Here is a 23,030-nt window from a genome sequence, read left to right as displayed (position 1 = left end):
AAGTTTTGTAAGCAACAAAACTATTTTTTAAATTTTAAAAATTATGTATCTTTCTACATGACAACATGTCTATAAAACAAGTCCTCGGACGCGTCTGTCGTTCTGTTCGCGACAAATAAAAAAAACTATATCGAAATAAAATTACTTTTTATTATATACGTGATTTTTGCTTTAATAACTTTATTCAGATTGTTAGATTAACCAAGAACACATATAAACGTCAACAGAAAAGATGTTCAATTGTTTCTAAATTTACATTTACTACCAGCTTGCAAGTCAAGGGCGTAGAGCGGGCAATAAGTACTGGCAAGAAACTCTCCGCTACTTTATTTGCCATTGCGTCGTACAGATTGTTTAAAATGGAGCTAATCAATCCCAAGGATCATTTATAAAGTGATTTTCACACCTTTTTTTTGGAAAGTATCCGTACGGTTATGGTGGAGATGCTGGGTTCGACTCTCGGCGAAATATTAATGACATCACAGAAGCACAACCTTTCTTGCCTTAATATATTGTCTTCAGAAGAAGTATCTACCTGTTGCCACTATGTCGAAGAAAATTTGTTTCTATATAAATTTAGTCTTGTAAAATTTTAATTGAACACTGACCTAATCAATATAATATTATGTGCAGTGGACATCGACTTCCAAAATGCTGCAGGATTTCAGGGCGTACCAGCTCAAACAACGGAAGGACAATTTATTGTATGTACTCTATTTACATAACTATTTTGAAACAGTATGTAAAAAGGATATCAAGGATATATAGTTCATAGGAATTATTATGTACGAGATTTGTACAAAATTTGCATATCTGAAAAACATGGACGCTTCTTTTCAAAAGCAAGAAATATAAATCAATATTAAATTCCCGTGATAATGTCACCTTAGACTTTAGGGTATATTTTAAATGAACACATGGTCTAAGATCTGGCTGCGGCTGCAGGCAAACAGTAAAGCTTTTGCTAAAGCTAAATTTTGATGTATATTTATAATTAGGAGAATGTATACGTATGTACCAGGTTAGGTTAGTACCTTTCCTCCTCTGTCAAATGCCTTAAACCTCTTTCACTCTACCTTAAATATTTATCATCCTTAACAGCGGGTAACCCTTATTTGCGGCCAGATTTAACTATTTAACCAATATACGATATATAATAGAAAAAAAACGTTATGAATGTAAAAATGTATCGAAATCCGATACATTTTTACATTCATAACCATACCTGTTTACACTTGACTGCGAAGAAGTGTGGCCAGGTGATCAACGGCACCCGTGTTTTTTTTAATCTTTATGTAAATTGCCGTCATGTAGACGATATTTTATTTAAATAACAAGTGAACAAAATGTTTCGTAAAAATCAATTTAAAACAATTTCTTTAAAAATACTAGCGGCCAAATTTTGATATACATTCTCCTTATAAATATGTATACATAAAAATTTTGGTTTTTAGCAAATAATCCATGGGCGCAAGTTAATCCTGATCTCGTACTAACCGACTGAAAAATATAACTACCTTCTTCCTTATCCTTACTCAAGAGATGAAAGAGGATAGATATAGTATTATTAATATCAATAATAATATTAATTCACATAATTTTACATTTAAATGTGTGTGGGTATGTGTCCTTTGTAGGTATGTGGCAAAGGCCTCCCCCAAATCCCGCAAATCCTCTCTTCACGGTGCCACTGAAAACCTGCTGTTTCCGCCATTTGTTCAAGTTTATTAATTTTTTTATTTATATATTTTTTGAATAATTTCGTTACTAAGGCATTGTATGGTAACACTTCACTATCATGATAGTTATGGTAACCATTCTGTGAGGTGAGAATTGAAAACGTAAGAAAATGGCGGCGCGAATCGTTGGATTGTGATTGGTCAAACGATAGGACGGTACAAGCCGCGTGTTTATGGTTTGAAATCCTGAATTATCAACCGTATTCTTTTGTTTGGTAATCTGAGTCCTTTCTTGTTTCTTTTAACAGGTGCACTACTTATCACACGCCATGTTATTCTGTGTGGGAGCATTGATAGAGCCGCATGTGGTACTAACCCCGGCGATATGCGTTTTTGGGGAGAAATATAAATTTTTTGTGTATGCTGGTACTCATCGGTTTCTGGAGGGGGTTGGCATATCCAGGCAGGTTCAGCATCTCTGCATTCACAAAGGTATTATACCTTTGACTTTAATATAATAGAAACATATATATATATATATATATATATATATATATATATAACGCTAATGGCCAATATATTGTTCGGGAAACAAGTTAAAATGCCAAACGCCTGATCGTGTCACCAGGAATCTGGATAGCTGAGCTTGCTCGCTATAAATGTTTGTTCTAAAACACTCTAAAAGTCATGTAAATAATTGCCCGTTTATACTTAATTCACAAAGAAGTTTTTAATGTAATTTGTAGTATAGGTATGTACCTGACGCACAATCAAAGACAACAAATGCATATTAATCGAATACTTACACGTTTTTTATATCCCTTAATTCATTATAAGAATTTATATTGATTTCGCTAATAACGTTAGAATTAATTTATTACATCTATAGGTTATATTTTTATTCATTCTATATTTTTCAAAAATGTATTAATTAATGTATCGACAGATGGCTATTACAATCCGTCGATACGATATTTGCACACTTTTATCAATATTTGGATTAAGATGTCTATCTCAGATCGTCAAAAATGGATTGAGATAGGTTATTGGGTTTGGGTGTAAGCATGCGTCTGGTATTTGAAAAACATATGACGTACGTGTGTGTTAGAGCAGTGTTGGCTTAATGGCTTCATCGTGCGACTCTCATACCTGAGGTCGTAGGATCGATACCGGGCTGTGCACCAATGGACTTTCTTTCTAACTTAACTTTTGCTCGAACGGTGAAGGAAAACATGGTGAGGAAACCGACATGTCCTAGACCCAAAAAGTCGACGACTGGAGGCTGATCACCTAGAAATCTGAGGCCAGGACCAAAAGAGGTTGTAGCGCTACTGATTTATTTATTTATTTATGACGTGTTTATTACAGGTTATAACCACACGTCACGTTGGATGCAGTGTTCCCCTGATAACTTAGCGCTTTTAGTGCTTAATCAGCAGTTCTCCTTCCACAAGCGAGAGCCAGGGACAGCATACGTTTTAAACAGAGTACGCTACGGCGTTACGACTCATTTGGAAAAACGTATCGGCGATCCAACTTGCCATTACTTCGGATGGGGGAGTAGACGAAATGTAAGGTGTATTTTAAACTTAATTATACAATGGTCACACTGGCGGTCACAGTATAAACCATGTAAACATAAGAAGCAATCAAGGGTGGATCGATTATCTGCATCCCAGTAACCAAACCATACGAAGACAATTCATTTTTGACGACAGATAGAATGAAATCCCTTCGCTCTTTACACTCATATTTGATAATCAATATAAACCAAATGAAGTAAATAAAACCGTACTAATAATATTAACTATGTAAAAACATATCAAACAGCTTTTTAAACTGGTTTAAATTAAAATCTTAAAATGGGATATGTCATTTTCATACAAAGTTCTATTCACATACACCAATCCAATCTACCGTGGATAGCTAGTATTGACAGATGGCTATTACAATCCGTCGATTGGTTATTGCACACCTTTATCAATATTTTCATTAAGCCGTCTATCTCAGATGGTCAAAAATGGATTGAGATAGGTTATTGGGTTTGGGCGTAAGTCTTTTTAAAACTCTTCAATCCAATGTGTCAATCTATATTCGATCAATAAATATGTTATGCTAAAATGAACGATAGTAGCTAGGAAATAATTTTTAACTTTTTTTTTCTTTATTTTACAAAATAATATATATTACAAGATGTTACATTAGAAAACCGCTTTGGTTTTGCATTGTGTCACCGACTGTGTAATGTATTTTACTATATTTTAAATTCTTTTCATTTTTCAGGGTTACCTGATTCCTCTATTGATAGACCTCTTAAGAGTTGACGTCACTCTGTTACCTCCAGAGCGTTGCCTTCAAATGTGGAATTACAAAAACAAATATCTTTGTATACAACAACCGCCTTGCAAGGTGATTTCTTTTATAGTACATTGTATATTTACTCTGGTACAATCTGTATATTTTAAGATCGGTAACAGGCCCAATAAATGATCATGTATGTACCAGTATATGATCACTCCATGTATTTGTATAACTATATTCACACTGTTTTCACACTGTATCCATGCTAATAAATAAATCAATTATTAGCATGGACACAGTATGAATCTGCGTTTACTACCCAAAATGTTATGCCACAGAATTGCCATCTAAAATTCTAATATATAACAACTAAACGAAAACATCAACGTGTATTCTCAATCTCCCTTTCACACACTCTCTCTCTCGCTCTCTCCCTTTTCTTTGACAAAAACACTGCACATCTTCATGACGTTTTTTTTAAATTTACCCAGAAGTTTCACTTCAAAAGCTAGCGCTACCATCGTTGGTATTTTTTCTTAATAGGCACATTAAATAGGTAGGTAGTTTTCTGTGAAACGCACTGTCGACTTAGGCATGCCGGTTTCCTTCAATGTACAATCGTTAAATGCGCAGAAAGAAAGAAAAATCTTTTATTTCCCTAATGGGGTTGATTACGACCTCAGTAGTGCTAGACGCATGCTTGAATATTTTAGAATAACACAGTTATAATTAGGTGCTGACCTCTTAAGACCTCCAAGAGGCTATAAGAGGCCTTTAAGGATGTTGACAGTCTTTAGAGCTCCTTAATTGTAAATACAAGAGGTTGTTATTCAATAAGTATGGTAGCGGAGTTGAACGTACTTTGCGTGTGCGTAATATATTTCGTTCAAAAACATTGTCCGATGAAATAAGTCCAAGACAGCATCAGGATGAGACAGCCGATGTACAAGAATAGTGTCATTCAATGTGTGATGTAAAAACAATGTTTTTAGTTACGTTTTTTTTATTTAACGATTATTTACAAGTTATCTTATAAGGTTTTTTAAAGATGTGTTATATACAGATTACTCTTATTATAAATTGATTTTTTATATTATGAAATAACCAATGATATGAATAATCAAAGTTCTGCCGATGAAGGGCTGTTACCTATATTTCACAGAATTGTTTATGGAAATGTTATAACATATCAAAGTCATATTAGACCCTAGATCAGTTTTTCCCAACGATTTTTTTGTGCCGTGCACCACCTTAAACTTTCTAAAATGACTAAGCCCTCTATGTCTATCTAAACATAATTTTTAATATAAATAAATTGAATAATTGTTCACTTAAGAAACTTAAATGATAGGATTTTGGAAGAAATACCTAGGAAATTTTTAACGAAGTAGGTAAGCTAATCTTAAAACATGAAAAACAGAAATTAAAATTACAAATTATTTTAATAAATTTTCAATAACGCCCTTAACATACACCTGTCCTCCCTGGGGTGGGGTCTAGTGTTTTCCACATTCTGAAACACTGCTCTAGAGAGATCTATGGTTATGATGAAGATAAAAAACTATTTTGGATAAACGTGAATTACTAATATATAGACGGTTATTTCAATGACAGAAAAGACTTATTATTGAATAGAAAATACTTATTTTTAAAAATCGAATAATTTCCCATTCTAAATATGTACATTTCCACAGACCGAGAATCATGGAGTTCTATGTCCGGTAAGGCCACGTATTATGTTTGTTAAGTAAATATTTAACATCAAATATTACCTCAAATACCTTGAAACTGCGTTTGTATCAAAATATTTGAATGTATTCAAAAACTTCTCAATGCGTAATCACCATGTAGTTGGGTAATTTTCTTCAAATTACCTTTGGTCCAAATCTACAGGCGACTTTCATTTAGCTACAACTAAATACTAACAACTTAAGGATATGGAAGTAAAAAAGGCTTACTATATAATTGGAAGAATTATCTCCCTCTTTGTTTCGCCTGAAAAGACCCCATCTGTTTCTTGATAATTTCTAGACAAATGGAAGGTTAACCGGATGTGTTCAGCCGGAGTAGAGATTATTGGCCAGGTGCACAGGTGGTAATTTAATAGCGATAGTACCGATAGCTGGTACTTTCCTCGCTCAACGAATAAGTAGCGCAATACAGCGAGGAAAAGCGAGCATTAATGCTACACTGCCACAGGGACCAAACTTTTTCAATTAAAACATAATTTTCTATTTATCAATTTTTTTAAACTATTTTTCTTACTTTGCAGGTTATAAATATTGTAAATACTGTATATTTGTGTGTTGGAATAAATGTATTCGATATTACAGTATTAAATAATATATGATGTCTCGCATTGCACCGGTTTCTTGGTTCCAAAATGCCACATCTAGTAAAAAATCCAATCCGAACATCTGTTTTGCTTGGTTGACCGTCGAGTTTATTATGTCTACCCACATTTTTGTTGTTGTTATGATTTGTAATTTTATATACGTACCTATCTGTGCGCTCTAATAATTATTAATTTTAGTTTATATTGTTTATCAGTTAGTGAATTATGTATGCAATTCTTATGAGAAATTATGTAATAATAATGAAAAAGTTATTACTGAAATTCTTTCATTGTATACTTCTTTATTTTAGGATGACCTTGGATCCGTTCTTGTCTGTTCTGGATATGCTCAAGGAATGATGACGTCACGCTTGATTGACAGGCCATGCGGTGTGGGCTTTGTAGACTTGAGCCAATACACGAAATTCCTGACATGCGGTGTCGATGACTCCAGAGATGTGGTTGATCAGGATGAATTCATGTCCATCGATTTTCATTCAGTGAAAACACCGTCAACACCAACATTAGCAACTGCTCTTATTTCTAATGAGACGGACGCGTAAAATATCTTAAGATTTTTAAATCTTTCAATCATACTAATTTCTGCTGCGTTGATAGTTATTATTAGTATGAATAGATATTATACTTGTCTATTGTCTTAGAGTTTATCGTCAAAATGAGTGCTGCTTTTTTAAAGTAAAATGTCTTTGTACAGTTGGGGTTTAAACGCATGTTTTTAAAGCTAAAAGCCACATAAACTAAAAAGTGTAACACGCGAAGTGCTTTAGCACAAAATGTTATGTGACAAATATAGATTTTAGAATAAAAAAGGTTTGTTTATTTTGTATTTTAAATAAACATATTTAATTACTTTTATTTTTTATTTGCTCATCAGTATATAGGTAGTTTAATTCAGGGTACGACTACTCACTAAACAATATCAAAGCTAAAAGCAAAAGTTAAAAACGAAATACATATTCAAACATAAAGCACAGTTTACAATTTTTGCCTATTATTATATGTATAAAAATAAAATATTTATGATAATTTCTAAGATGTATTGATCATTATAATATATAATTCATATAAAGGTAGAATAACAAAGCCATTATTAATAAAAGATACCAGAAGAATTTTATATTATGTTTTAAAAAAAATTTTTAGTTACATTAAATATTTTTATTTTCTAGTTTATTATTAATTTATGTTATAATCTGAACGTATACAGTACATGACTGAGTTACGTAAATAGTTTGTATTAGACTGAGGACTTTGTAATAGTTGAGTTTTCCTTGTATTGTAGAAGGGGTGTGAAATAGTAAGAGTGACAATAAGTCAGGGCAGTCAATTAAACCGTTGAAAATAGATTATAAAAACACTAGCGGACCCGACAGACGTTGTCCTGGATACACGTCTTTAATTTGAAAATTTCAAACTTTTTTTAATAAGCTAAAACATTCTGGACCATTTTGATGAAAATTATTATTCAAATGTTATGACAATATCTAACGATCCAGCACATGGTCTACAATAACACAATGATAACAAAACTTTTTTTTAATTTGATCGCAGCGCTAACTGTCGGGACAGACTAAAATTAAAATTCGAATAGATATTAATTAAAATTTGACACTGCGATGGTAGCGCCGTCTGTCGGATCCAATGTAAAACATCCCAAAATCAACAACTACTAATAAATTAAAAATTAATTAAAAAAAACATTGTCCAGCGGACATAATTGTGAATCTAAACCATTCCCAGATCCCCTTGAACACACACAAAAAATTTCGTCAAAATCGGTCCAGTCGTTTGAGAGAAGTTCAGTGACATACACACTCACAGAAGAATTATATATATAAATAGTATTAATAGTATTGTTTATTTTACACATAATGTCGTGCAATAAATGTTTACTCCATGATTTCGCAGAATTATAGTATTGGAAAATTTAAAAAGAAGAGTGTATACTTATACGCGTTAGATGTTATACTTCTTTGGCGTATGGTAAATTAACTAATGTGCAGTAGTGATTAACGATAAATATTAAAATTAATCAAAAAGATTTTATTTAACTAAATAAATTATGAGTAATTGTAATAGTATTGTATATGATAATTGGTTTAAAAACACCAAAATAATATTTATTTATTCACAGTGTTTAATTACGAAATTTAGTTTACGTTTAGTTACGAAACACGTGTTGAATTCAAAATATAAAAATACTAGAATATACAACTTGAACATATTTCCATGCCACCTAGACCTAACTTAGGATGTCGAATTTAGGTGCTATTGTGCGCGCGCATCGTAAAAAATCACTTTCATCATTTTTTTCCATCGCGCCAAAAGAAGTATTACTTCAAAAGTTCGGGCCTGTGGCACCATTAATCCTGGCAGCATTACCTCGAAAAGAAAAGCATCATCTCTGGGGTTACCGGTAGGTAATACCAGGCGTCAGCTTTTACTTTGAATATCGCCTGTGAACTTGAACCCCACGGCAGATGGAACAAGATCGAGGTTGCATAATTATAGTTTTATTTGGGGTACATTTTTAAATTTAGTTTCTTTCAATAATTAGGTATGATACCTGTACATTTTTTAGAACTAGTTTGTTTCAATAATTAGGAATATTTCATTCGTGTTAAATTTGCTATTTTAATTTAGAGAAAAGGACACACACAAGAGTTTTTTTTACCTTTTTGTCGACTATACATTTTATAAAATCAAAATAAATTCCATTATCTTAATTTTTTATTACAGAATTAAAGGTGTGTTATTTATTGTTTTTACCACGTCAAAGAAACTTAGTGCTTAAGGTCGCCAATAAAATGTTTTATTCATTCATACTTATCTACTGGGGGCCATTGTTTCGCGCGCCATTTACATTGACAATGAACATTTTATGATTATTCTGACATAAGTGTTGACTATTGACTATTCGATCTAAAAGAACGTTTTCGCAGAATTTATGGCACTTCACGTGGATTCAATAATGGTTATAAAAGAGACAATTTCATATATTATTATACATTCTGTGTTTACATAGTTGCAATGTAACATTTATAACCAACTTCAGTACGTCTGACTATTTCAACAATTTTCTAAAAATTCTCAATTATTTAACACTATACATAATATAACATATTTAATTACAAATCGTCTTATATATTTAATATATTCATAAAAACTAAATCAGTCCTAATAATAATAAAGAGTTTATTCATTTTAAGTAGATTTTCATCCCTAGGTGTGAGATTTGGAAACCCTTTTAAGTAAAAAAAAATACCTGTGTCAGGGTTCTCAGTTCTTCCATAAACAAATTCTCTATATATGAACCATGACTAGTTCTTCTTACCCGCTCTACGCCCTTGACTTGCGAACTGGTGGTAAATGTAAATTTACGATTAATTTAATTTGTTTTCTTGACGTTCATAAGTGTACATGTTTACCTAAATGAATAAAGATATTATGACTATGACTATTATGACTACGTTTGCGGGATGGAAAGGCTAATTATTCATGATAAATATTCATTATTTCAGCTTGAACTGGAATTAACATTTTTTTAACAGCAGACAATTTTAAAATACTTACTGCGTTTCTTGCCTGTTCTGCATAGGTAACGGCATTTATTAAAAATATTTTTAACTTAAGTCTCTTTATATTATTTTTGACATTTAATAGTCCCTTTTTAATAGGTGTAATTGAAATAAATGATTTGACTTTGACTTTTATCTCTTTCCGCCATGCTTGAACAAATTTACCTTACATATAATCATACCTACCATTCAAAGTTACATAAGATCTGTTGAGCTCTTTCAAAGGAAAGCGACCACACGAGATTTTATGTATCAGAAATATCTATTGAATATTCGATATTGACATTGAACCTTTTTTGTAATATTTTTCTCATTTACATGACCTTTATTTAATACTATATGCAATGTGAATGGTCCAGGTTTCATTCACGGTGGGATTTAAAAACATACTCAATGCCGCTTACATCCAGAATTACAAGGTTTAAAGAAGTATACTCTTATTAAAAACAAACATCTGACTTACATGAGAAATATATTTATAAAAAAAACATTTCAATACATCACGTCAACGCCGTACGCTGTTGCATCTACCATCTACTAAAAAATCTTCGCAGGCGTATTCGAAGTGGCCACCGCTATTGTTTCTCGCATGGCAAGCTGCTGTAAAGACTACGAAATAGATTACATATTTTTTTTAATTTACATAACCAACAGTTTACATACAAAAACTAATAATATAATCAGGAGAAGATAAATATTAACATATCGATTAAAACGAAACAGTTATTAGCCCATGCATATTTTGACCATTCAAACATGGTCGGGAGTATGTAAAGCAAATATTTATGTACAGTACTAAACATATTAGTCTGCACGGTGCAATGAAAATACATATTCCTATAATGGGGCTCCTAAACGGGCCATATTTTGCTGCAATTTATGGCTGCAACACAGTGGCCGCAGTAATGTCCCGGCCATATAACCAAACATGTTTTGTATAGAACTTATGGCCGATGGGTTGCCGGATGATACCTAGGCTAACAAATTCCACTGCAATATTGCACAGCCACTTCTATTGTTGTTTCAGTCACTCTCTTTGTTATGGCACAGTGTATGCTTATGTGACATAAAGTTTCCTATTCCCCAGCCATATATTGTTCGGCCATCAGCTGCATTAAAATATTTTTGTGATGGCCGGGCAATTACTTGCCAATAGAGCAGCCATCAATTGCAGAAAAACATCGCCCGTTTAGAAACCCCATCAACCCAAGGACGAACCATTGCATACTACTTACGGGCACCGAATAGTATAACTCAACAATATTATTAGAGCACAAAAAATTAAAAGTAGAAAATCAAAAAATTTACTATGTCTTTTGTAATTATTTTATTTCTTACTATATTGTATTGCATCGTAATTAATTAATCAGTGAGATAATCTATTTAGTTTAGTTTATTTTATTTTTTATATTAGATTATCGTTGCTGATTCTATATTTTTTTATTTGATTTGATTATGCACTTCTTGCAATTTACCAATCATATTTCACTCTTTAGTTTTTTACCTTAGGGGCTTCAAGCATTACGTAAGCACCCTGGGCACTCTTGTTTGGTAATTACGTCAACAGTAATTATTTACTTTCTTACTCATATTACCCACACATTGTTTTTGCTTGAATACGAAATGCATTTTCGAGGATTCCTGCAACAAATTAATACGTTTACATAACATTATTTGTGAGACCTTTTCTTACTTTTGTGGACAAGATGAAGGGGGGAGGTAATACAGATTACGTAAAAGAAAACCAAATGCAAGTATGTCATTAAAAGTAGCGGCTATTTTAACTGTTACCTACGTAGAGACTTTAAATTATTGTACTGATTTAAGCGAATAATATTAAAAAAAATCATACAAATAAACGAAATTAGTACACGACTCTATGAAGATAAAACATGTGAAAAACAAAATAACAAGAACTAAAGTGAATCTAAATTTTTTAATAACGTAATATGTAGTTTCTTTTATTTTAATCCGTTAATTTGTAATTTACCGTAAAAAAATATAGTAATAAATAAAACATTGTATTAAGTTATATTTTCTAGAATAAATACTTAGATATTGAATAAGACATTTACGTTCTTTTGATGAGTGATCCTTAAGATCTGTACAAATACTATTTATACAAACTATAAATCATAGAATATTACTATTATATTATATTCCAGGCCTAAAGCTTTTTTTAATAAGATTGCGAAAGTGCATACTTTGCTTAATTAAATATATTATATTTTAATAAATCTACTTTTTGTTCCTCCCTACAACACGCCAATTTCCTATGTAAGTACCTAATATTATTATATAAATGAGGATAAAATAACAACGATCGATCAGGGATATGATTGAAATCGTTTTAAGTGTCTTTTAAATGTTCTTAATGATTAATGATTGCAGCTTGTGTCTCTATGTGGAAGTCATATTCATGTACAGTACCGCATTTGAATAAAATAAATGAAAATTTATTCATATTTATTACTATGAACATTTACGACACTAAAAAAATGTCTGTCTTAATCCACAAATAATATAAATTTGACTTTAGTATTCTTGAAAAGCTTCCGATTTTTGAAATGATCCTTAACCCTCGGCGCCATAATATTTGAAACAAACGAATGCAAAATCAAAACACTTGCATAATTTATATCAATATCTAACGGCTAAATCCTTTATAGGTCTTAGATCTCTGTATAATTTGTCAATCTAATGGGCAAATAGGTGATTAGCGTTCAGTGCCTGATATTTATATTTTGGGTGCAAGACGAGCCGGTTTGCTCACGATGTACCTATCCTTCAGTGTAGCGAGCGAATGTTAAATAAGCACATTGGGATCGAACCTACGGCCTTTGGGATGAGAGTTGCCGCGCATACAATATCATAATATTTAGTAAACATTTGATTGGTTCATACATTCTATATCTACTGATTATTTTACAAAATCTTCCATCTAAAATGTATGACAATTAGAGTAAACAGAACTACAAAAAATATAATTAAAACATATGTAAGATATGTTAAGCACACAATAAAATAAAATTACCAGAAACATTTTGGTGTTTAAATCAGAAAAAAATCATCATTGATAAATAATATATCAAAGTATCTTAATATTAAAAATGTCTACTGGTATTCTAATATCCATTATCAGATACAAAATGATATGTGATATTCCGTTTTACCTATCGTGAAGTAAAAATAAGTGTTTCTACAAGGATTATTTGAATTGTGTTTATTCGTTCTTGAAATCAACTGTCATCAACACACAAGTTTGTAACAAATATTTACTCTGAAGTCACTATTCTAATGTTAAAATTCTCGTAATGTTGAATTTGATCGTCACTAAAACGTTATCCTTACTATAGTTTGTATTGACATTTAGTAAAATATGGCATTCATTAAATTTTATTATGTTTTTTTTAAAGTATGTACTTTACGTACTTATTTATACGTTGTAAAACAATTTAAAAAATACACGAAAATATGACAAAACAAAATTTACGCTTTTCTATTTAAGGTTTTATTAATACCAAAACGAATGAAGGAAGAAAACTTAACTAATTATGAGGGAATAGTCTTGAAGAGCCGGTGTTAAATAATGTAACTTATAATATCATGAATTATTATTGAGCTCTCAGGATATCATATGGACAACTAAGGAAACAAATATGACCATACTTAGACGCTTACAGATACAAAAATCCTTCGATACCAACGCATCCTGAGACTTTTTGGACTTGTAACTGACCAAGATCCAAAATGTTTGGAACAACTCCCTAGGCCGATCCCCTACTCGCTGCACCGATCAAATAAAGGCCGTTACAGGTATTACCATCACCCAGGCGAAGAGGCTTGCCGAAGACGCGAGTGAGTGGAGGAAGTTGTGCGGCGCCACTAACAGAGCTTCAGAAAATTCAAAAAGAAGGGTGGACAACCCTAGAGACTAGATGACTAAGATTTTATCGAACACGTCTCTATATAAATCATATTATCTTAAGATTTTGAGCATTCAATTTCAATTTCAATTCCTTTATTTCATCTAATACAAGAGAAAGTTTACAAAAATATATATGTATATTAAAAAAAGTTCTATAAGAAGGTTTTGTTCCACAGCTGTCCTCTTGTACAGCTTGCCTTTGTGTCAGAAAGGCCTCCTCCAGCTATTTCCAGTGCTTCCTACCCCTGGGAGTGTTTGCCACAGAGGACCGGTGTTTTTTTTTTAAAGTCATCAGCCCACCGCGCACATGGTCTTCCTCTCCACCGCTTGGTGTTGTAACCAGATGTCTATTGAGATATTCAGCTTAATACAATAAAACTCAAAAGAAAAAATATAACTCATTAACAGGATTTTTGCTGGATTTTGATTTCTCCTTTTCTTTCGAAAGGGCACCCAGCAATGAGCAATAACTTCGGAAGTTTGTGCACACAAATTATTAACTTTTTAGCATGTTACTTATTGACTGACGACGTTACATGATTAACTGCTAATAACGTGGTACACAGTGCCATTACGCCGGTACTCTCCTGATATTTGACACGTGTCTGTTGAGTATTTAAAAAAATGTTAATAGTTTTATTTGTGTGCGTGATTGTTTTTATTTATTATGTTTATTTTCGTTGGTCGCGGAAAGCGATATATGATTTTTCGGAGACGCTACCGAATGTAGGGAGTCTGCCTGTTTTGGGACACACGCATTGGTTTATTGGTGGACCGGAAAGTAAGTTACCCTAGCTTGTTTTATTAATTATCGTGAATAAATTTATAATATAACATTTCCTTTTTAATTATAGGCATTCTAATATACAAAAACAAATGAATAAATCTGTTATTGATTTACAAATGCCCTATTCCGATTTATTAATGTACATTTTACTTCTATTCAATTTAAATGGTTTGTTTAATTTAAATAGTATTGTATTTTAATATATGAGTCTTTGTTCCATGTAACATAGGTATGGTGTATTTAAACCGTGTAAATATTACATATGAGGTGTAATTTAAAATAACAAATAATTTAAAAAACAGATGCATAAATAAGGTGCATTATGATTTAAAAATTGTTTATTAATTTTTTAATTAAATTGTTTTAAAATATGTATAGGTATAAGATTTTATTTATTTATCAATGTTATAATTACAATAATATGTTGTTGAGTACCTCGCTCCCTGGAAGAATGCTTTCAAACGTAGCTTTGTGAAGGTGTGTTCTTGATGGGTATTGAAGATGAGATTCTGGTGTGGGTCGAGCTCAACATACTTCTGCTAATTTCGGAGACTTGCGCAAATGCTTTTCACCTCGCATATAAAGAGGGGGTTTCTAGTAGCCGTTATATTTTTTTATATAATGGCTACTACTACTTCTATTTTGCTCTTTGCATGATCATTTGTCATAAAAGGATCACCTGTATCAAAACCCTTTTGAATAAAACCTTTTATCATTACTTATTAGGCTTATGGCACTATGTTTAATAAATAAACAAAATAACTCTTCCGACGATGTAATCATTATATTTATTTTTTAATGTACATATATTATTTTTTTGGGAATGGTATATGATTTCAAAACCCCAGGAGGAGGTATATAATTAGATAAGCATTAATAATAATCTTACGCGTTGACATCTTTTTTAGTTCTTTTGTCTATAAAACATAGACTTTATTGTACCTGAAATTTTGAGTATGTTCTGTGCCTTAGTCGGGAATTATTTTTATAAATTTTTCAGGATTGTTGAATAATATTAAACAACTTGGGTCTTTATTTGAGAAATCTCCGAGTACCATCAACAAAGTATGGATTGGTCCTTCACTCTATATAGGTATGAAAGTTTATAAACGTGTTTAAGTCAATTTGAAAATATATTTTTGAAGTTGAATTAAAATATATTTCTTTACCGGCGTTGGAAAAATATGTACCGTCACATTTTTCGGTTGCGCGTCACATGTTTCGGTTGCGCGTCACATTATTCCGTTAAGGGCATCTTTTTCTGGTCCCCGGTTGATTCGAAGAGATTCGAAGCCGTGAATAACAAAAATATATGAATAATTGTATTAATGTCTATGATAATAAAAGCCTTGTACTTAAACTTTGCTAGGGGTGCCAAACTGGAGCTTAGGGTAACATACATTTAAATAACTTACAGTTCCGTTTAACCCTGAAGACGTACAGAAGATCCTAGACAACTGCCTTCAGAAAGACTCTTCGTATAGATTCCTACAGGCTTGGTTAGGAAATGGATTATTCGTCGCTCCAGGTATTAACTTAATTATATTTAATTACTTTTATTTTATTTTATTGCAATAGTTATAACTTTATGCCTTTAAATATGTTTACATAAACACGTAACATATAATTATATAGAATTTCGCATTTATATTCTTAGAATATTTATTTTTAAAATGGTCGGATGCTAAGTGACAGCCCATGGACACTGTCGACAATGATGCCAACTTGGAGTTTTCCCCCCCAAATTTAGGGGGAAACAAGATGTTCAAGGGGTTTTTAGGGGGTACTTAATTCATGAAATTGAGGAAAACGCAACAAATTGTTTGCCAAGAAACGTTAAGAAAACTGAATCCGAAGAAAGAAAAGTTAAGAAACTTATTTTAAGTTCAGAATCGTTTCATCTCATTGTTATTATACTTACTTAATATTATTCGGTCGTTCGGTGGAGCAAATCGAAGGCATAGATTGTAAATGCAGGAAAATCCTAGTAAGCGCTATTATAAACGAAAAAACAGTCTATATATATATACATATATATATTAGATGACTGTATAGTCACAAGGAAGCCTTATTAGGCTTATTAAATGTATTGAGGAAAAAGTCCATAATCCACCTTAATGGCTGGAAATTTTCCACAGTCCGTTTCACAAGGCATTTTCTTTTGCGAATTAGCGAACTGTGGAATCAACTACCGGCGGGGTCTTCCCTGAGAGATACGACCTCCAACTATTCAAAATCCGAGCGTACTTCTAAAGGCTGACAACACACCCACTAAAAATGGGTGCCTATGGGCTACGTAGACTGCCCTTTTTGGGCGTCCCGCAGGATCGCTTGGCCCCTTATTATATTTTAAAAAATCTACATAAGATTAAATTGTAAAATAATTAATCTTGTCAATGTCATGATTGCCCTATTGAAGGTTTATTTCTTTAAAATTACAGTTGAATTATGGAGAATGCATCGTAAATTACTATTAACGGTGTTTCATAACCGTATAATTGAAGACTATATTGATATATTTGGTGAACAAGGAACGTTTTTAGTCAAACGTTTGAGGGAAAATGTTGGACAACACGAGTTTGATGTTTTTAAATATGTCACTTCTTGTACTCTGGATATTGTTTTTGGTGAGTATTAGTACATCAATCGTAAAATATCTTAATATATAAAACAAAGACATGTTAGAACTGTTGATATCGTATATGGGAGGCCCTCAAATTATAGAACGTATTTAATATAGGTTCCGAATTGACAAGATAAATATTAGGATCGCTGCGTATTGTAGTAAAATATAAAATAACGTCAGTAATTAAAAGAAGTCAAATATTAATGCGTGCGTTCAAAAAGTTTGTGTAAACTAAGGAAAATTATCAAAGTACTTAAATAAATCATTTTAGGTTATCGTCTTAACAAAGTGGTGAACTTAATATTTATTTTGGATTCATTGTATTACATTCATAAAATCATAAATGAGCTTCAACTAATCTGTAACACATTAATTGACTTTTAGTCGATACTATTATAGGTATTGGCGGTACGAATTTCGCCAGGTCAGCTAATTTAATACAACTCTTTTGCTATTGAACCTACGGATACTATAATCTGCAACATCACTGTATTAATTCGAAATAGCTAAGTGCCGTATAATACATTATTTGTTTAATTGGAAGAAAGAGATAATCGTCGGCCGCCTGGGCCTGAAACATGTCATTTAGGTTTCATAACACACGACCCTAGGAATGAGAACAATTAGAGAGTTTTTCACAATTAGTCCTGTTTCTTTATCTTATCACAGTTGAATATTACAGAAACAGCAATGGGTAAGAAGATGGACGTCCAAAACAATCCAGACACGCCTTACCTGCGCGCTCGCCATGTCGTCATGTCCATTATAAGCATGAGGCTTTTCAAAGCATGGCTGCAACCGGAGCCACTGTTTAATATGACATCGTATTCCAAAATACAGAAAGAAAATATTGATTATACCCACAAATTTACTGATGAGGTTATTTTAATATTTAAAAAAATTATAATTCTGTAGTGTTCAAATGCCATTGGTTTGGCCAGGGTTCAAACCTATGACCCTGAATTGGAACTAGGTATACATTTTTGACGTAAGGAAGAAGCATGGTCCAGATACATATCTGCGTTTATTGGAAGTATCTTCTAAGGAGATTAGTCCCGTCCCGAAACAATTAATTTAATCCAACAATTCCATCGATCGCTCTGATGGAATGGATGGAATTTGATAAGAACAATAATTGAAAGCACTACTCCTTATTTACAAAATTGTAAAGTATTCTGAGCAGAAATATTAATAATTAAAAATACAATTTTCAGGTCGTTACAGAAAAGAGGGCATCGTTTAACAAAAATGGAAAGGATACACCTAAAGGTATAGTTTTATAAAATATTAACATTAGAACCTCTGAATTTCGACAAAAAATTTCGACGTTTAGTTAGTCGACTAATGGAATATAATAATAATATTTTCACAAGTCTTATAACTTATTTTCATTATAAGCAACTCGTTAATTATTGAGTGAGACTCTGAATTATTGACTCGTTAATTATTGAGTTATTATTGAGAGAGAGAGAGAGAAAAGTAAAAAAGTCAAATCATTTATTTCAATTGGGTCTATAAAAAATCCACTTTTGAAAGACAACATTAGAGGTTAAAACTTTTTTAAAATTGGCAAGAAACTCCATACCCACTCTTTAAAATATATATAATAAAATAGCTTTTCAATATTTTGTATACATTGTTTTGATGTTATACGTAAAGATCATGTACCTACAAAAAATACTAATAAATGTTAAATAAAAGGCGTGGTGTTATAAAAAAAATGCAGCAGATAACTATATTATTATGTAGATACATGTTCCTCACATATTGACAATATGTTAAATGCTATGTTCGAGATACAGAGGTCCTCCCTTTAATCATTCACTTTTATTATTTAACGGCATTCTTAGATTAGTTTGGCTAATAGAGATTTCGAGTAATCGAATGTATTGGCTTGTAGGGAAGAGATCAAAACTATTCAAGTTTTCCAGGTTGCCGACTTAGAGGTTCAACTCTATTTTATAGGTTGTGTATATTCGTCTATAGAAAGAACAAGCACGTGATCAGGTGGATCTGTGGCTGACAAGTTTGGCAGCAGGGAAATGTCAAATCTCTTTCAAAGAAAGGGACTTGATGATTCTTGGGCAAGTCGGATACCGCCTGATGGCGGGAACTGCCTCTTGTGGTGTTCATCTTTCTGACATATATGACAATTCTGTGGCAGTATGTTTCGTTCATAGAAAGTGAATGATATCGCATACTGTTCTATAAAAAAAAAATACTAACAATTGTTATATCCGGATTAAATGCATAACTTTTACTTACGTAGGTCACAATCGCAAGATTACTTACAGCTAACTACCTATGTTCTAATATGTTATTAATTTTATAGGCCGCAAGGATCTGCTCGAGTTGTTATTGGAGAGAAATGCCAACTTTACGGACGAAGAACTTCGAGAGCACATCGATTCTATAACTATAGCTGGCAATGACACTACAGCACATGTTATTTCTTACGTTCTGCTTGTTTTGGGCAGTCATAACAGAGAGCAGGATATTGTGTATGAGGAGTGAGTATTATATTACAGGCACACCGCACAGTCGTTTTTAGACTATCGTTAAAAATAAAGGTATACACGACGCTAATACTAGCGAAGATGTAAATTAACTAGTTTATACCAAATTTAATTTTTAGAGAACTTTATTTGTCATTACAAAAAAAATTACATGAGAAACTTAATATAATATACACGTCGCCATTAGCCATCTAAACGTCATTTAAACAACAGTATAATATGTATATGCAAGCTTTTATGAAAATAACAACATGTAATATAGCCGCGTAATTTGTAACATGGTGCGAACCCCATATGAAATACATATTAAATAAATTAAGGTACTATTATGTATTTCTATAGTGTTAGTAGTACTAAGTAACTATTAAGAATATCTATGAGGAAATAAATAAATAAAAAAATCGTGAGAAGTAATAATTCTTTGTCTAATAAGAGAAAAATCTTTTCAATAATCTTAGTCTACGTTTGTAGAAAAAAGGAAGAAAAACTAACAATAGAAAAAACTACTAATTAATAAACTACACAATTGACTAATACTTCAGGGTGCCGAATTTTTTTGACGATGAGCGCGCATCGAAAAATTTACTCTCATAATTTTCCCTAACACGCCAAAAGAAGTAGAACTTCAAAAAGTTTTTCAAGATGACATAAAATAATGAGATGAGCAGACATACCTGATCTGTAAAGGCGGAAGGACCGGCGGACGTTAAGATATTTGCTACTGCGACTATTAAATGTCTAAAACTACCCAGTCATTTATCAAATAGCCTAACGTTAACCAACATAAAAAATGAAAAACGACTTTAAATACATTTGTCACGCTCCTATCACATGACTTCTATTACATTATAAAAACCACAGTGGTTTTCTAATATCACGATTTTATAATTTAAGATACAATTTAACTTATATGTAGGTACATAGGTTCTACATATAAGTAATATGTTTAGAAATGTAAGATCATCTCATCATCAAATAAGATGTGTAGGTTTTATAAGGCTCTGTAATAAATATTAAAGTGTTAATAAACGCATATAAATAATATGCGCTAACCCTAATTAAAGTAATTAATATTCATCACTAGTACTACAAATATATATATGTACTTACATATATATATATTTGCCTCAATATACTTGTATTTCAGACTACAAAGCATTTTTGGCGATTCAATGCGGTCTCCAACAAAAGAAGACTTAAATAAAATGGAATATCTTGAGCGAGTGATTAAAGAAACGATGCGATTGTACACAGTCGTGCCAATCATTGGAAGGGAGACGCAAAAGGAACTTAAACTTTGTATGTTCACTGTACTAATATAATATTAGTTGTCTTTTATTAACATAGCTTTTACACATTTAAAGAAAACACTTCATACCGAATTGAAGCTATGTTAATTACGGTGTCTTTTGCAGAAATTGCTCACTCCATTTTCTCGGATAGAGGACACCGTGAGTGAAATGTGACGCATTAAGACAAATCATAGACTATACTAGGGCTGCAAATATGTCTTGATTGACAGCTAGCTAAACAAAATTACTTTTTGATATTCTCCACCCATCATCATCATTAATTGAGCCCCCTGTGGGCCTTAGCCCCCTGAAGTACACTTCGCCATCGCAATCTATCCAGTGCTTCCCTCTTCCAATTTACAATGCAGAATAAAACCCCTATTATTCTGCATTGTAACGAATACACCAAACACCGCGCGTTCCCAAACAGTACCAAAGGTTCTTCGAAGAATCTTTCGTTCCAAGATAAGGAGATCTCGTCTTTCTTCTTTCTTGCTAAGGGGATTATGGACCCACTAACGTCAATAAAATATATATGGTAATTGTGGCTCTAATAACGCCCGTACTGATGAGATACAAATAATACAAGCATATTTTATTATGCGAGCTGACTCGCCAGATGTTGTTTCTTAGACAGATTCAACTGAAGGATTAATTAAAATTTAATAATAATAATAATTGACAAATTTCAAAACATAGAAACTGTTAGTTATATGACTTGCATGATTATTTATTTTCAGCTACGTGTACAGTACCCGCTGGCGTTGGTTGTGCAATACTGCCTTTCATATTGCACAGATCGAAGAAGATTTGGGGACCAGACGCAGAGGATTTCAATCCAGACAGATTTTTACCAGAGAATAGCGTGAATAGACATCCATGTTCCTTTATCCCGTTCAGTTATGGGGCCAGAAATTGTATAGGTATAAATTTATATTTTTCTCTCAGAAGCATAATAAAGATAATCTGTGACGAGTACTGAGATCTGTCATTTTAGAACGAGCAATGGAATAGTAATCTTAATATAACTCGTAACTATTAAATTTGTCCAAATCACGAAATACAAGAGATTAAAATTATTTTATATGTCCACACTTTCTGTATCTTTTTTTCGTAACTGTGAACTACGTCAACCGTTTAAGTATTGTATTAGATGACGTTGTACGTTGAATATTTACACTTTAAAATTAGTTAACGTATAAAGAATACGTATATAGAAAGTATACGTTTAATAATATATAATATCAATATGGCTTAGCTCATATTGTTCAAAATGAATCTTGCATTGTCTTAAACAATAAGATAATTCCTACTATTGTTTTACTAGAACATAATCAAGAGTATTAAAAGGACAACGTGGCATTACTTTTTTGTAATTTGTATATATTTCTTGAGTGTTTTATTCCAATATTGTTTGCAGGTAGGCATTTTGGAATGTTGGCAATGAAGAGTATTTTGGCGAACGTCCTCAGATCTTACAAAGTATCTTCAAACATATGCAACAGATTGAAAATTGAAATACTTTTAATACCAGTTTCTGGCCATCTTATAACAATTGAAAAAAGAATTTAAGATCGTTACTAAATATTTTATTGAATACATTATACATATTATTTACATAGTCTTTTATTTTAGATAGAAAAATGTAGTGAAATAAAAAAATAAAAAATTTGCGTTTTTAACATGACATGACGGATCATCTTACAAACGATTGCTGAAAACATATGTATAAATATTGTTCTTAATTTTATTATACCCATGCGTCGGGTTGTCTCTTTCCCTAAATTATGGCGAGGGGGCCGTTCTCACGAGTATGTAAGTGCGTGCTCCTATTTCACCATGATTCCTGCTGATAGAGGACAAATCTTTGTTTTTAATTTATTTTATTATTTTTTATTACTCAAGATATGGAACCTGGTGTAATGGTTGCAGCTCCTTACAAACGTTGTGTAAAAAAAACTTGGCGA

General features: G+C 32.1%; 2 protein-coding genes and 1 long non-coding RNA gene across 3 annotated transcripts; 2 read left to right on the top strand and 1 right to left on the bottom strand.

The window, feature by feature from the left end:
• Positions 1–637: 637 nt before the first annotated feature.
• LOC111003870 lies at positions 638–7,115 on the top strand. The gene is made up of 6 exons (XM_022274614.2): positions 638–704; positions 1,988–2,171; positions 3,048–3,250; positions 3,963–4,088; positions 5,675–5,701; positions 6,627–7,115. Exons 2-6 carry the CDS (start codon positions 2,009–2,011, stop codon positions 6,876–6,878), a joined length of 771 nt encoding a protein of 256 aa, XP_022130306.1. The 5' UTR covers positions 638–704; positions 1,988–2,008; the 3' UTR covers positions 6,879–7,115.
• A 3,292-nt stretch (positions 7,116–10,407) lies between these two features.
• On the bottom strand, positions 10,408–20,819 carry LOC123690112. Its single transcript, XR_006750917.1, has 3 exons — positions 20,446–20,819; positions 11,419–11,555; positions 10,408–10,523 (listed from the first exon to the last, which is right to left on the bottom strand). It is a non-coding gene; the product is annotated as an uncharacterized LOC123690112 (long non-coding RNA).
• LOC111003790 (cytochrome P450 4c3) lies at positions 14,240–22,662 on the top strand. Its single transcript, XM_045632961.1, has 10 exons — positions 14,240–14,623; positions 15,630–15,722; positions 16,047–16,157; positions 17,071–17,256; positions 17,938–18,134; positions 18,470–18,524; positions 19,588–19,765; positions 20,919–21,070; positions 21,804–21,986; positions 22,484–22,662. The coding sequence occupies exons 1-10, from the start codon at positions 14,467–14,469 to the stop codon at positions 22,633–22,635; spliced, it is 1,464 nt and encodes a 487-aa protein (XP_045488917.1). The 5' UTR covers positions 14,240–14,466; the 3' UTR covers positions 22,636–22,662.
• Positions 22,663–23,030: the final 368 nt, after the last annotated feature.

The sequence above is a fragment of the Pieris rapae genome, chromosome 21, assembly GCF_905147795.1.
Source record: "Pieris rapae chromosome 21, ilPieRapa1.1, whole genome shotgun sequence".
In the NCBI taxonomy this organism is placed as follows: domain Eukaryota; kingdom Metazoa; phylum Arthropoda; class Insecta; order Lepidoptera; family Pieridae; genus Pieris; species Pieris rapae.
The sequence above is the reverse complement of the archived record's forward strand: the minus strand, read 5'-3'. Positions and strand labels throughout refer to the sequence as shown.

Excerpts from the sequence above, each read along its gene's own strand:
- LOC111003790 (XM_045632961.1), top strand. The coding sequence starts at position 14,467 with ATGTTAATAGTTTTATTTGTGTGCGTGATTGTTTTTATTTATTATGTT. Across the intron at positions 14,624-15,629 it reads GTTTATTGGTGGACCGGAAA|GATTGTTGAATAATATTAAA; the intron begins GTAAGTTACCCT and ends TAAATTTTTCAG. Across the intron at positions 16,158-17,070 it reads TGGATTATTCGTCGCTCCAG|TTGAATTATGGAGAATGCAT; the intron begins GTATTAACTTAA and ends TTAAAATTACAG.
- LOC111003870 (XM_022274614.2), top strand. The coding sequence starts at position 2,009 with ATGTTATTCTGTGTGGGAGCATTGATAGAGCCGCATGTGGTACTAACC. Across the intron at positions 2,172-3,047 it reads GCATCTCTGCATTCACAAAG|GTTATAACCACACGTCACGT; the intron begins GTATTATACCTT and ends TGTTTATTACAG. Across the intron at positions 5,702-6,626 it reads ATCATGGAGTTCTATGTCCG|GATGACCTTGGATCCGTTCT; the intron begins GTAAGGCCACGT and ends TCTTTATTTTAG.